Source organism: Theropithecus gelada, chromosome 1 (assembly GCF_003255815.1).
Source record: "Theropithecus gelada isolate Dixy chromosome 1, Tgel_1.0, whole genome shotgun sequence".
Lineage (NCBI taxonomy): Eukaryota > Metazoa > Chordata > Mammalia > Primates > Cercopithecidae > Theropithecus > Theropithecus gelada.
In genome coordinates this window covers 186,673,077-186,689,319 of record NC_037668.1, presented here as the reverse complement: position 1 = coordinate 186,689,319, position 16,243 = coordinate 186,673,077, and the positions used below count along the sequence as shown (strand labels likewise).

The 16,243-nt window shown below is 39.6% G+C and overlaps 1 protein-coding gene across 1 annotated transcript in view; it reads left to right on the top strand.

The window, feature by feature from the left end:
- AXDND1 (axonemal dynein light chain domain containing 1) overlaps positions 1 to 16,243 on the top strand; it is a 185,853-nt gene that overhangs the window by 15,486 nt on the left and 154,124 nt on the right. The window contains exons 7-11 of the mRNA XM_025389451.1: positions 2,570 to 2,626; positions 3,298 to 3,400; positions 5,110 to 5,231; positions 13,658 to 13,798; positions 14,859 to 14,963. Of these exons, the coding sequence (XP_025245236.1) occupies positions 2,570 to 2,626; positions 3,298 to 3,400; positions 5,110 to 5,231; positions 13,658 to 13,798; positions 14,859 to 14,963 (528 nt within the window). The remainder of the gene's footprint in view (positions 1 to 2,569; positions 2,627 to 3,297; positions 3,401 to 5,109; positions 5,232 to 13,657; positions 13,799 to 14,858; positions 14,964 to 16,243) is intronic.

Sequence of the window (16,243 nt, the reverse complement as noted above, 5' to 3'; positions counted from 1 at the left end):
AGAAGAACCTGAGAATAGTACACTCATTTCCTGAGCAATATATAAACTGAAATGAGGAAACATTTGAGCCAGCCATCCTAATACAATTAAGAAAGATACAAATTGGCTGGGGCCGGTGGCTTACGCCTGTAATCCCAGCACTTTGGGAGGCTGAGGCAGGCAGATCATGAGGTCAGGAGATCAAGACCATCCTGGCTAACATGGTGAAACTCTGTCTCTACTAAAAATACAAAAAATACAAAAAAATAGCCGGGCGTGGTGGCGGGTGCCTGTAGTCCCAGCTACTCCGGAGGCGAAGGCGGGAGAATGGCGTGAACACTGCAGGGGGAGCTTGCAGTGAGCCGAGATCGAGCCACTGCACTCCAGCCTGGGCGACAGCGCCAGACTCCGTCTCAAAAATAAATAAATAAATAATTTTAAAAAAGAAAGATACAAATTAAAAAAAAAAAAAAAAACAAAACTAAAAGTACTTAAAAGAGTTTGGGATGTTAGTGATTAAATTATTCGTATTTTTTTCCTGCCATTTAATTTTGAATTTTTTAAAAAATGGGACTTTGTTTTGAATGCGTGACTATGCCCTTCAGGAATGATTTTGAGCAACGATCGTGGAGACAAAGGAAAGTAGCCCTCTGAGCCAGCATCTCATAATCCATGCTCCAGGGCTTGGCTCCACATTGCAGACTCATCATCTGTCGTCTTTGATTCCTGTTTATGGGATTGAAAATAGGATCTTGCTTTTATTTTCTGAAACAACACTTGAATGTTTTGTAGTTTAGAAAACGAGAACTTTGGACTAAGGTTTTATGATAAAATATCCAGCGGCTGTCACTCTTTTGATATTGTCTTTCCAATATGTATGTTATAATATATTGCATTTCATTGTGATGGTATGCTTCAGAACAATATTTTGCTCAAGAGAACCAAATGAAATTCATTTTTTGGGTAACCTTTTATTTTAATGTAATTTCAGACATAAAAAGTTGCAAAAATGGGAAAAGGAATGCCTACCTCCTCTACCTTGAGTCACTGGTTGTTTACACTTTGTCTCATTTGCTCTTAAACATACATAATCATGCATACACATGCACATATTTTCAAACTATTTAAGAGTAAGTAATCAAATACTTCTACCACCAAATACTTTAGTGTGTATTTCCTAACAACCCATTGGTTATAGATCTTTTGATGACTTTTTTTTTTTTTTGAGACGGAGTTTCGCTCTTGTTGCCCAAGCTGGAGTGCAACGGCACGATCTTGGCTCACCACAACCTCCGCCTCCCAGGTTCAAGCAATTCTCCTGCCTCACCCTCCTGAATAGCTGGGATTACAGGCAAGCACCACCATGCCTGGCTAGTTGTTTGAATTTTTAGTAGAAACAGGGTTTCACCATGTTAGCCAAGCTGGTCTTTAACTCCTGACCTCAGGTGATCTGCCCACCTTGGCCTCCCAAAGTGCTGGAATTATAGGCATGAGCCACCACGCATGACTGATTTTTTTTTTTTTTTTTTTTTTTTGAGACGAAGTCTTGCTTTGTCACCCAGGCTGGAATGAAGTGGTGCAATCTTGGCTCACTGCAACTTCTGCCCCTTGGGTTCAAGCAATTCTCATGCCTCAGCCTCCCGAGTAGCTGTAACTACAGGTGCCCGCCACCACCCCTAGCTAATTTTTGTATTTTTAGTAGAGATAGGGTTTTGCCATTTTGGCCAGGTTGGTCTCAAACTCCTGACCTCAGGTGACCCACCCGCCTTGGCCTCCCAAAGTGCTGGGATTATAGGTGTGAGCCACTGCACCCAGTCTTGATGAATTCTAAAAATTTTCATCATTTCTTCTGTATGATCATTATTTCTTCTGCCAATTTGTTAGTTGGCATTTTACCATATGGAATAATGGATTTCTATTTTATTTGATGGATTTTAATTCTTTACTATCATTATTTTATTTTATTTCATTTTTTGGAGGTGGAGTTTTGCTCTTATTGCCCAGGCTGGAGTGCAGTGGCGCGATCTCAGCTCACTGCAACCTCCACTTCCTGGTTTCAAGTGATTCTCCTGCCTCAGCTTCCCGAGTAGCTGGGATTACAGGCACACGCGACCATTCCCAGGTAATTTTTTTTTTTTTTTTTGTATTTTTAGTAAAGAGGGGGTTTCACCATGTTGGCCAGGCTGGTTTCGAACTCCTGACCTCAAGTGATCTGCCTGCCTCAGCCTCCCAAAGTGTTAGGGTTACAAGCATGAGCCACCTTGCCCAGCCCATTATTTTGATGCTCAAATTTTTCCAGATTTGGCCCATGGCCAAACGCTGCTCCTTTGAGTTGTCTCTTGTGTTCTTTGGACATGTCCCCATGATTATTTGAACACTTACTTTCTGGCTCGATAAGATTTCCAGGTTCGTCTTGTATTTTCCAACTCCAGCCCTGGAATGGGTGGTGAGTCACTTCTCCAAGGAATACTGATTCCTTTTAGTGGAGAATGGTACTTAGAAACCAAGATTCTGGGGGTTAGTTGTGCTAATTGATAAACAGGCTAGAAAATTTTCTTAAAATAACATTTACCTATCTTATTTATTGTAGCAAATACACTACTCTCCTCACAGATAGTGAAAACAGGCTATTGCTCTTCCCATCCATGTGAGTACGTTTATTTTCTCAAATCTTTCTCAGAAAGATTACCTATATACATACATATTTCTTGGTACTTTATTAAACACAATTGTTAAAATTATACCAGCAACCCAAGACAATAATTGCCTACAATTTCATCATCTAATCAGTGTTTTCGTTTTTACGATTGTATATTCAATGTTTATGTATTTCATTTGTCTAATTGCATATTCAATTTTACATATTTACATATATAGCATAATATTTAAATACTATAAAGTACTTTTATATTCTATGTTTAACCATTAGTATTTCTCTATTTTGCTATAGTCTTTTTTTTTTTCCTTTTCTTTGTCCCTTTCTTCTCTCACATTGTGAGGTAACCAATGTTAAAAATTTGATGTTTATCTCCCCACATTTTTTCTTTTGCTATGTTCTTACACTCCTATGTGATAGGTATATAGAATTTTTTTGGGGGAAGCATTATTTTCTTTTATGAAAAGGAGAATCATACTATTTGCATTTTTCTTGCTTTTTTCTACTGTGTTATTGGTCTCCCAATAGATTAGGTCTAATGCTTAAAATGCCATTAATATCCCAGAGAGCATATTCTCTTTACACATATTATGTTCTTTTTGCTATTTGAGAATTACCTGTTGCAATGTTAATTGCGTAAGTCTGCCACTTCAATTTTTTAGGAAACCTAATAAAAGAGTAGAAGTGGCCCAGCTGAATGATGTGATGGATACTATGCTAGAGAGGGCTGGTGTGGAAAATCAGGAATATACAGGACCAACTAAGGTAATTGCAAAGCTGAATGCAACCTGGTGGCTAAGAGCATGCACTCAGGAGGCAGATTGCCTGGGTTAGAATTCTGACCCTGCTGTATATTTGCTGGTAGCCTTGGACAAGTCATTTAATGTATTTGTACCTCAGTTTCCTCATCTGAACATTGGAGATAATAATATCACCTACCTCATAGGGTTTTTGTGGAGATGAAATGACATAATAAATGTAAAGTGCTTAGAACAGTTCCTGGCATGTGGTAGACACTGTATAATTAATTGTTAGTATTATTATTTCATCAAATACAAGGTATCATTGATTGTAAGACCCTTATTATTTTATGTAACACTAAAAAACACTGCCAGATATATTTTTAGTAGAGATGGAGTTTCACCTGTTGGCCAGGCTGTTCTCAAGCTCCTGACCTCAAGTGATCTGCCCACCTCACCCTCCCAAAGTGCTGGGATTAAAGGCGTGAACCACCGCACCGGGCCACCACTTGTAATTTTTATTTTCTACTTAAGAAAAACTCTTTTAGTCTTACATAGATAGAGACTTTTTTCTTTATCAGGGCTATTTCTTTTTTGTTTTATATATTTCATTTGTATAGAATTGGAAACTTACAGAAAAAGTTCAATACAAGACAATGCTATGTAACCTTTACCCAGATTCTCCATCTAGTTATTTACATTGTGCCCTATTTGCTTTCTCATTCTCTCTCCTTCTCTGTCTACATATGCATCATTTTGTTCTGAACCGTTTAGAGTGAGTTGGAGATATCAAGCCTTTTTGACATCCAGATATTCAGGATATATTTCCTACAAACAAGGACATTCTCTTATATATCCGTAATATAGTTACCAGGAAATTTAATGTTGATATGATAGTATTATCTAACACAGACCCCATTTAAATTTTATCTTTTATCAATTGTCTCTATAATGGCTTTTAAAAATAGCTATTTTTTCTTCCTAGTCCAGAATGCAAGGATCACACAGTTCTTTTAGTTGTCATGTTTCTTTAGACAACTTTAATCTGAAACAGTTTCTCAGCCTTTCTTTGTTTTTCTTGACTTTGTTGTTTTGAAGAACACAAGCCAGTTACTCTGTAGAATGTTCTTCAATTTTGGTTTGTCAGATGTATGTATAGTTATGATTTTAGATTGAGGTTTTTTATTTTTGGCAGGTATAACATAGAAGTGATATTGTGACCTTTTCAGTGCATCAGATAAAGAGGCTTGTGATTAAACCAATTTTTTTTTTTTTTGAGATAACATCTTACTCTGTCACCCAGGCTGGAGTACACTGTGATCATGGCTTACTGCAGCTGCCGCCTCCCTGGACTCAGGTGATCCTCCCACCTCAGCCTCCCGAGTAGCTGGGACTACAGGCGTGTGCCACTATGGCTGGCTAATTTTTATATTTTTTGTACAGACAGGGTCTCACCATATTGCCCAGGCTGGTCTCAAGCTCCTTGCCTCAAGCAATCTGCCCACCTTGGCCTCCCAAAGTGTTGGGATTACAGGTGTGAGCCACTGTGCCTAGGCAGACCAACTTTTAAAAATCAAATATCACTTTTGTATGTATATATATAAATGAAAATGTAAGTGAAATAAATTAATCAACATGTTTCTAAAACTTACTTACATTTAGGGTGTTAACCTCCTAAAACGTTTTTTACTAAGACTGTAGTAAGTACTGATTATGTTACTTACCTTCTGACAGATGCACAAACTACTACATATATTGAAGAAGGAACAGACCATTTACAACACGATATTTCATGAACTTATTCGACAAGTCAGTGTGGACTGTGCAGACAGAGGAGAACTTCTGTCTAAAGTCAGGTTAGTGCTATTATTGGAATGGTCCAGTTTCCTTTAGATTTTTTTTTTTTTTTTTTTTGAGACGGAGTTTCGCTCTGTGGCCCAGGCTGGAGTGCAGTGGCCAGATCTCAGCTCACTGCAAGCTCCGCCTCCTGGGTTCACACCATTCTCCTGCCTCAGCCTCCCGAGTAGCTGGGACTACAGGCGCCCGCCACCTCGCCCGGCTAGTTTTTTGTGTATTTTAGTAGAGACAGGGTTTCACCATGTTGGTCAGGCTGGTCTCAAACTCCTGACCTCGTGATCTGCCCACTTTGGCCTCCCAAAGTGCTGGGATTACAGGCATGAGCCACCGAGCCTGGCCTTAGGATTTTTTCTTTACTGTTGCTTTTGAGCAATTTCACTATGCTATGCCTTGGTGTAGTTCTTTTTACGTTTCTTGTGCTTGGTGCTTATTAAGCATTTTGATCTGTGGCTTTATAGTTTTCATCAAATATGAAAAAATTTTGGCTATTTCTTTAAGTGTTTTTGTTTGTCTTTCCACCCCTTTTGAGGGAATTTGTTTGCACGTTTATTAGGCCACTAGTACTGAAGTTGTCCCACAGATCACTAACGTTATACACATTTTTGCTCTTTTCTATTTGTATTCATTTTGGATAGTTTCTATTGCTATACCTTCAAGTTCATTAATCTTTTTTCCCATAATATCTAATCTGCTTTTAATCCTATCTAATTATTATTACTATTATTATCATTATTTTTGACGTAGAGTCTTGTGCTGTTACCCAGGCTGGAGTGCAGTGGCATGATCTTTGCTCATTACAGCCTCAACCTCCTGGGCTCAAGTGATCCTCCTACCTCAGCCTCCTAAGTAGCTGGGGCTACAAGTGTGTGCCACCACACCCAGCTAATTTTTTTTGTATTTTTTTGTAGAGACAGGATCTCACTTTAATCCTATCTAGTGTATATTTTCATCTCAGACATTTTTACTTTCATCTCTAGAAGGTCAATTTGGGTCTTTTAAATATCTTCCATGTCTCTACTTAACTTTTTGAACATACAGAATGTAGTTAGATAACTTTTAGTGGTTTTGTCTGTTAATTCTAACATCTCTTTTGGTCTGGGTCAGTTTTGATTCATTGATTTTTCTCCTCATAGGCGTGTTTTCCTGCTTCTTTACATGTTTAGTAATTGTCTTAGTCTGCCTTGTGCTGCTCACAGACGGGGGTAATTTATAATGAGCAGAAATTTATTGGCTCACAGTTTGGGAAGCTGGGAAGTGCAATATACGAAGGTGCCAGCATCTGGTGAGAACCTTCTTGTGGTAATCGTAACATGACAGAAAGTGAGAGAGTGAGAGAGAGAGAAAGAGGGAGTGAGTCCACTCGTGCGATAATGAACCCACTCCTGCAATAATGGCATTAGTCCATTTATCAGGGCAGAGGTCCACCTCTTAATGCTGTTATAATAACAATTAAATTTCAACACCAGTTATGAGGGGACAAACATTTAAACCTAGGAGTAATTTTGATTGGATGGCAGACAGGAATCGTGCCTTATTCAGATCTGTATACTTTTGTATTCATACAAATATTTCTTAGCTTTGTTGTGGGACACAATTAAGTTATTTTTAAAAATTTTGATACTGTTAGGTCTTTAGGTGGGACAAGAGCAGTGCCCAATTTAGGGCTAATTAGTTCTGGATACCGAGGGAAAACTTTTCTGTGTACCATATCCAATGTCCCATGAATCATGAGTTTTTACAGTCTGGTTGCTTGGAACTGGTACTACTTCTCTGCGAGTTCCGGCACTCTTACCTCTGATCCTTTTGGGTTAGTTCTTTCCTTGGTCTTGGGTAGTTTTCTCACATTTATGCTCTGATCAGTACTTAGGTGAACGCTTGAGGGAGATCTTCTGCATATCCTGTGTAACTGTTCCCTCTGCTACTCTGCCCTCTGAACTCCAGCTGCTTTCATCTCTAGACTGTTAGCTCTGTCTCCTTAACTCAGAGAGTCAACTGGGGTCTTCCTGGATTCCCTTTCTGTGTGCTATGGCCTGGAAAACTCTCCCAAGGCATTAGGCTGGCATAATTGTAGGGTTTGCTTTATTTCTGGTCTCTCAGGGATCACTTACTTTCATTGCCTGATATCCAGTGTCTTAAAAATTGTTTCATATTCTTTGTCCTTGTTTTGTTGTTGTTACTTCAGGTAGGAAAGTAAATTTAGTTCCTCTGGATTTCTTTTTATATTTCCTGTACCTATATCTATACCATAATTCTCTATATAGATTGATGTCTTTCAGAAGTTTTGGGAAATTATCAGTGATGATCTTTGACTTGTGTCTGTACTGCATTCTGTCTTCTCTTTCTGGAGCTTTGATTAGATATATGTTAGATACTCTCATTCTATCTTCTTTGTCTCTTAATCTCTTTTTCATAGTTTCCCTCTTATCTATGTCCTACATTTTGGGTAATTTGTTCTAGGACATTACTACCTTCTTTAGGTGTGTCTATTCTGCTATAACCCATCTATTATTAACTCAATAATTATATTTTTCCCCTAAGAGTTTTTGTTTTGTTTTGGTTTGGTTTGTTTGAGACAGGATCTGGCTGTGGCCCAGGCTGCAGTGCAGTGGCACAATCTTGTCTCACTGCAACTTCTGACTCTCGGGTTCAAGTGATTCTTGTGCCTTAGCCTCCCAAGTAGCTGGGACTACAGGCACATGCCACCATGCCTGGCTATTTTTTTATTTTTTATTTTTTTTGTATTTTTAGTAGAGAAAGGGTTTGCCATATTGGCCAGGCTAGTCTCGAACTCCTGGCCTCAAGCAATCCACCCATCTGAGCCTCCCAGAGTGCTGGGATTACAAGTGTGAGCCACTGTGCCTGGTCTCCCTTAAGAATTTTATTGTTTATTCATTTTTAGATTCTTTTTTTTTTTTTTTTTTGAGATGGAGTTTCACTCTTGTCACTCAGGCTAGAGTGCAATGGCACGATCTGAGCTCACTGCAAGCCCCACCTCCACATTCAAGTGATTCTCCCACCTCAGCCTCCTGAGTAGCTGGGATTACAGGCATGCTACACCATGCCTGGCTAATTTTGCATTTTTAGTAGAGATGGGGTTTCCCTATGTTGGCCAGGCTGGTCTCGAACTCCTAATTTCAGGTGATCTGCCCACCTCATCCACCCAAAGTGCTGGGATTACAGGTGTGAGCCCACTGTGCCCAGCCCATTTTTAGATTCTGTCTTTTATTTCTCAAACATTTCATGCATAGTCTTATAAAATCTGTTGTTGGTTGTTTCTTCTGAGTCTCATTCATGGTGGTTTATTTACATTAGTATTTTGCAGCCTTTGCTTATGGAGCTAATATTTCACTGACCTTGGCCATGGGGTCCTCAGGGCATGAATCCAGGATGCTTTCTGGAAAAGAAGATTTGCATGTGCTCCCTTCTGGAATCTGGGATTCATGCAGTAGTCCTACACTTGCCCATGCCTCCCACTTTGAAGTGAGCCCAAGACTTAGTCTCTGGTTTTCAGTGTTGATATTTTCCTGGGAACCACCCTGACCCTGGGTTTGCTTACTGCTCACAACTCCCACTCCATTTCTAACTTACTATTTTTTGTTTGTTCTTGTTTTTCATCCCTAGAATCTTCTGTTTCTTTCCGCAAGCTCAGTAATGCTTTGAAAAGTGTGTTCTTTTATGGATCTAGTTGGATTGTAATGAGTATTTAGTTCCTATGTTGTTAGGAGGGGAAAATCCTAAAGACGATGTTTTTTAAATGGATACTTTCCAATATATGAGCTGCATCTTGAGGTGATAAACTCTCTGTCACTTTCAGCCTTTTAGCAAGGGCTAGATAATTCTTTCTGTCAATGGATGAAAGATTAAACGACTAGTCCAACTCAGACATATTACAAATCTAGGACCTCAGGCTTACGGTATAACACCTAGATCAGTTTTTTTTTTTTTTTTTTTTTTTTGAGACGGAGTCTTGCTCTGTCACCCAGGCTGGAGTGCAGTGGCCGGATCTCAGCTCACTGCAAGCTCCTCCTCTTGGGTTCACGCCATTCTCCTGCCTCAACCTCCCGAGTAGCTGGGACTACAGGCACCCACCACCTCGCCCGGCTAGTTTTTCCTATTTTTTAGTAGAGACGGGGTTTCACCATGTCAGCCAGGATGGTCTCGATTTCCTGACCTCGTGATCCACCCGTCTCGGCCTCCCAAAGTGCTGGGATTACAGGCTTGAGCCACCGTGCCCGGCCTGTTTTTTTTTTTTTTTTTTTTAAGACAATCTTGCTCTGTCACCCAGGCTGGAGTGCAGTGGTGAGATCTCTGCTCACTGCAACCTTCACCTCCCAGGCTCAAGTGATTCTTGTGTTTCAGCCACCCAAGTAGCTGGGATTATAGGCATGTGCTACCATGCCATGCTAATTTTTGTATTTTTGGTAGAGACAAGGTTTTGCCATGTTGGCTAGGCTGGTCTTGAACTCCTGGCCTCAAGTGATCTGCCTGCCTCAGCCTCCCAGAGTGCTGAGGTTACAGGTGTGAACCATCACACCTGGCCTATATCACTGTTAATATAGATGAATACTATTCAGCTATGGTATTTATAATTTATCATCTGTGATCACTTCCAAATATTTTGTTTGGTTTTATTTGGAAGCAAAATAAATGACTTCTTTGTATTAAAGATTTTTGTTTATGTTTAAATAGTTGATGTCATTTTACATGTTGTCAATTTGAAAAAAGTGGTTTTATTCATGAATTTAACTATTTATAAGACTCTCACTATACGTAAGTCATGCTGTTAGATGTGAAAATACAAATATGTAAGACATGGTTTCTAGTCTCATAGAATTTATATCTAGAAGAAGGAATAAAACAAGTTTTTATTTTTGTTTTATATCTCACATATGATATTCCAAATAATTAGGGCTCTGGTTACAATTCTCTGTAATTGTTCACTCACTTGTATGGCATGGCAGGAAGACAGCCTAGATTCCTGTTTTTTCTTTTTTCTTTTTTAATGGAGCCACAAGCATTCTGCTTCTGTGCTTTTTGTTTTTTATTTATTTATTTTTTTGAGACGGAGCTTTGATCTTGTTGCCCAGGCTGGAGCGCAATGGCGCGATCTTGGCTCCCTGCAACCTCTGCCTCCCAGGTTCAAGCGATTCTCCTGTCTCAGCCTTCCAAGTAGCTGGGATTACAGGCATGCACCACCACACCCAGCTAATTTTGTGTTTTTAGTAGAGACGGGGTTTATCCATCTTGGTCAGGCTGGTTTCGAACTCCCAACCTCAGGTGATCCACCTGCCCCGGGCCCCCAAAGTGCTGGGATTACAGGCGTAAGCCACTGCAGCCAGCCTTCTTTTTCTTTTTTTTTTTTTTAAAATATATTGTTCATCTCACAAAACTTTTGGAATGTCTGTTTACTATTTTATTCTCTAACATTATTTTCTTTCTTGCATATTTTCTGTCTTTTTTTTTCCTTTCCTTCTGCATGATACCTTGCTTCTCTTATTTTATTTCAATAGTTTTTGGAGAACAGGTGGTTTTTGGTTACACGGATAAGTTCTTCAATGGTGATTTTCTGAGAGTTTTGGTATACTCGTGATATGGTTTGGCTGTGTCCCCAACCAAATCTCATCTTGAATTGTAGTTGCCATAATCCCCATATGTCATGGGAGGGACCAGGTAGAGCTGGTTGAGTCATGAGAGCTGTTTCCCTCATTCTGTTCTTGTGATAGTGAATTAGTTCTCATGAGATCTGATGATTTTATTTATTTATTTATTTATTTTTGAGATGGAGTCTCACTCTGTTGCTCAGGCTGAAGTGCAGTGGTGCAATCTCAGCTCACTGCCACCTCCGGCCCCTGGGTTCAAGGGATTCTCCTGCCTTAGCCTCCCAAGTAGCTGGAATTAAAGTTATGCACTACCATTCCCAGCTCATTTTTTGTATTTTTAGTAGAGACAGGGTTTCACCATGTTGGCCAGGCTAGTCTCAAACTCCTGACCTCAGGTGATTCGCCTGTCTCGGCCTCCCAAAGTGCTGAGATTACAGGCATGAGTCACTGTGCCTGGCCAGAGATCTGATGGTTTTATAAAGGGCTTCTCCCTTTGCTGGGCTTTCATTCTACTCCTTCCTACCGCTGTGTGAAGAAGGACATGTTTGCTTTCCCTTCTGCCATGACTGTAAGTTTCCTGAGGCCTCCCCAGCTCTGTGGAACTATGAGTCAATTAAATCTCTTTCCTTTATAAATTACCCAGTCTCGGGTATATCCTTATAGCAGTGTGAGAATGGACTAATACAACCCATCACCTGCTGAGCAGTGTACACTGTACCCATTATGTAGTCTTTATTCCTCATCCCCCTCCTAATCTTCCCCCTCAGTCCCCAGAGTCCATTATATCATTCTTATGCCTTGGCATCCTCATAGCTTAGCTCCTATTTATAAGTGAGAACATACGATATTTGGTTTTCCATTCCTGAGTTACTTCACTTAGAATAATGGTCTCGAACTCCATCCAAGTTGCTGCAAATGCCATTATTTCATTTCATCTTTTCTTTTTTTTTTTTTGAGACGGAGTCTCGCTCTGTCGCCCAGGCTGGAGTGCAGTGGCTGGATCTCAGCTCACTGCAAGCTCCGCCTCCCGGGTTCACGCCATTCTCCTGCCTCAGCCTCCCGAGTAGCTGGGACTACAGGCACCCGCCACCTCGCCTGGCTAGTTTTTTGTATTTTGTAGTAGAGACGGGCTTTCACCATGTTAGCCAGGATGGTCTCGATCTCCTGACCTCATGATCCTCCCGTCTCCGCCTCCCAAAGTGCTGGGATTACAGGCTTGAGCCACCGTGCCCGGCCTTCATTTCATCTTATAGCTAAGTAGTATTCCATAGTGTGTATATACCACATTTTCTTTAACCAGTCATTGCTTGATGGGCATTTAAGTTGGTTCCGTATTTTTGCAATTGCAAATTGTGCTACTATAAACATGCATGTGCATGTGTCTTTTTCATATAATGACTTATTTTCCTGTGGGTAGATACCCAGTATTGGGATTGCTAGATTGAATGGTAGTTCTACTTTTAGTTCTTTGAAGAATCTCCATACTGTTTTCCATAGTGGTTGTACTAGTTTACATTCCCACCAGCAGTGTAAAGTGTTCTCTTTTCACCACATTTATTTTTGATTTTTTAAATTATGGCCATTCTTGCAGTAGTAGGGTGATATTTCACTGTAGTTTTAAATTGCATTTTCCTGATAATTAGTGATGTTGAGAATTTTTTCATGTTTGTTGGCTGTTTGTATATCTTCTTTTGAGGATTGTCTATTAATGTCCTTTGCCCACATTTTGGTGAAATTATTTGTTTTTTTCTTGCTGATTTGTTGGAGTTCATCATAGATTCTGGGTACTAGTCCTTTGCCAGATGCATAGTTTATGAATATTTTCTCCCTCTCTGTGGGTTGTCTGTTTACCTTGCTGATTATTTCTTTTGCTGTGCAGAAGCTCTTTAGTTTAATTAGGTCCCATCTATTTATTTTTGTTTTTGTTGCATTTGCTTTTGGGTTCTTGGACATGAATTCTTTGCCTAAGCCAATGTCTAGAAGAGTTTTTCTGGTGTTATCTTCTAGAATTTTTATGGTTTCAAGTCTTTAAGTCTTTGATCCATCTTGAGTTGACTTTTGTATAGGGTGAGAGATGAGGATCCAGTTTCATTCTTCTACATATGGCTTGCCAGTTATCCCAGCAACATTTGTTGAAAAGGGTGTCCTTTCCCCACATTATGTTTTTGTATGCTTTGTTGCAGATCAGTTGGTTGTAAGTATCTGACTTTATTTGTGGATTCTCTAGTCTGTTCCATTGGTCTATGTGCCTATTTTTATACCCATACCATGCTGTTTTGGTAACTATAACCTTGTAGTATAGTTTGAAGTCAGGTAATGTGATGTTTCCAGATTTGTTCTTTTTGCTTAGTATTTCTTTGGCTTTGTGGGCTCTTTTTTGGTTACATATGAATTTTAGGATTTTTTTTTTTCACAGTTCTGTGAAGAATGATGATGGTATTTTTGACGGTAATTGCATGGAATCTGTAGATTGAGTTTGGCAGTATGGTCATTTTCACAATATTGATTCTACCCATCCATGAACATGGAGTGTGTTTCCATTTGTTTGTGTCATATGCAATGTTTTTTCAACAGTGTTTTGTAGTTTTCCTTGTAGAGATCTTTCATCTCCTTGGTTAAGTATATTCCTAAGTCTTTTCTTTTCTCTTCTTTTCTTTTTTTTTTTTGCAGCTATTGTAAAAGGGATTGATTTCTTGATTTGATTCTCAGCTTGGTTTTCTTGGTGTATACCAGTGCTACTGATTTGTGTACATTGATTTTGTAACCTGAGAATTTACTGAATTCATTTATCAGATCTAGGAGCTTTTTGGTTGTTTCTCATGCAGAGAGAGGTATGTGCAAATGCTTGACCAGATTGCCCGGCAGATGATTGATTTCTACAAAGACTTGGTAACTCAGCGAGTGATGGACCAGCGCATTTTAGAAGAATTGTATAATTTCAAGCATGTTATTGAAGAATTGACCAGGTAAAAACTGTGATTATCTTAAACACGAAACAAAAGTTAATGTCATGTCTCTAAAAGGAGTAAAAAATATTTAGGGAAAGTGGAATGGTTAAAGGCCAAGGTTCTTCTGTTTTCTTTTCATGTTTAGCAAGAGAACAAAAATAACTGGATGTCATTGTAGATATAGATATAGATAAATGGTTTATGCAAGTTCACATAAAAATGAAGATTCTGTATATATTTGACATGGAAAAAACTTGCTCTTTCTTCTGAAATATAGATGTTGCTGGGCATGGTGGCTCACACCTGTAATCCCAGCACTTCAAGAGGCTGAGGTGGGAGGATCACTTGAGGTCAGGAGTTTGAGACCAGCCTGGCCAACATAGTAAAACCCCATCTCTACCAAAAGTACAAATAATTAGCTGGGCGTGGTTCCACATGCCTGTAATCCCAACTACTGGGAAGGTTGAGGCAGGAGAATCACTTGAACCCGGGAGGTGGAGGTTGTAGTGAGCCAAGATCATGCCGCTGCACTCTAGCCTGGGTGGCAGAGTGAGACTCTGTCTCAGAAAACAAAAATAAAATAAAATAAAATACAGATGTTTACCTTAATCAGATTTATAGAACAGTGCTGTAATTATGGATGTTAACATTATGGATGTTAACACTGCAAATAGAGTAAGTATCATATAGCCATCAAAGTTAGTGATCATCTAACTTCTAACCTTGAAGCACGATGGTTAGTGGTAAGAATAAAGAAGATAGGATAGTCATTATCAGAAAGTGGGGTAGACCAGCATGGAGGCCTTGCATGTCAGCATCTACCTCCCTCCATTCTAAAGGATCTCCCCTACATCTTCTTTCTGCCTGATTCCTGCCAGCCTGATTCCATTTCCAAACCTGGCAAGATTCCATCTAGAATGTACACTCAATTTCTTGATTTGGTTTATAAGGTGGAATAACTGGGAAGGGAGGTACACATGATAACTGAGAAGATACCTGAGTAGAAATCTGATTTTCTTGGTAGAAACTTTTTGGAAGTCTCCAAATATGAATTAAAAATTTCTTTGCTTTATTTCAGGGAACTGTGTCTAGTTCGGGCGCATGATGTGAAATTAACAAAGGAAACAGAAAAGGCTCACAAGGATTTGGCGCAAGCTCTTTTAGATGCGGAAAAGAATGCCAAGTGAGTTGCTTAGAGTTTGTGTAGCTTATATAGGGGAAAGGGAAGAAGCTTATATAACTTCTGAAATAATATATATGATACTAACTTCTTGAATTCTAAAAGCACATATAGATAGCTTACTTTATCTGAATTTAGTTGATTTCTCATTCTGGGTGGAAAGAAGGTAAAACATGATTTTTTCTCTTGGAGATATACTGTTGCTTTCAGCATTAATCATTTTTGTTGAGTCAGCATTGCAAGCTGTTACTTTCTGGTTTTCTACAAGAAAGTGTAAAGAGGCAGTGTGCATAGATAGCATAGATTCTGGAACCATGCTATTTGCTGTGTGACCTTGGGGAAGTCACTTAACTTTTCTGGGCCTTAGTTTGCCCATATGTAAAACTGGGATAATAACATTACCTACCTCATAGGGTTATTACAAGTATTAAAGGAAGTAATATAAGTAAAGCACTTAGAATGGTGCTTGGCGTATAGTCAGTGCTGTGACAATATGAAATATGTTTATTCTGGTAGCTTTTAATGAAATTTTATGTCATGAAATATTTCAAACATTCAGAAAAAGGAAGCATTATAGTGAGCACTCATTTACCTTTCATGAATTACCAAATGTCAGCCATTATGTCATACTTGTTTCATACCCCATTTTTAGGAAACAAAATTTTATAAAAATATTTGGAGATTTAGGCCGGGCATGGTGGTTCACGCCTGTAATCCAGCACTTTGGGAGACTGAGGCGGGTGGATCACCTGAGATTGGGAGTTTGAGACTGGCCTGGCCAACATGATGAAACCCCATCTCTACTAAAAATACAAAAATTACCTGGGTGTGGAGGTGCTTACCTGTAATCCTAGCTACTTGGAAGGCTGAGGCATGAGAATCGCTTGAACCCGGGAGGCAGAGATTGCAGTGAGCTGAGTTCGTGCCACTGCACTCCAGCCTGGGTGACAACAAGATTCTGTCTCAAAAAAAAAGAAAAGGCTGGGCGCGGTGGCTCAAGCCTGTAATCCCAGCACTTTGGGAGGCCGAGACGGGCAGATCACGAGGTCAGGAGATCGAGACCATCCTGGCTAACACGGTGAAACCCCGTCTCTACTAAAAATACAAAAAACTAGCCAGGCGGGCACCTGTAGTCCCAGCTACTCGGGAGGCTGAGGCAGGAGAATGGCGTAAAACCCAGGAGGCAGAGCTTGCTGTGAGCTGAGATCCGGCCACTGCACTCCAGCCTGGGCGACAGAGCTAGACTCCGTCTCAAAAAAAAAAAAAAAAAAAAAAAAAAAAAA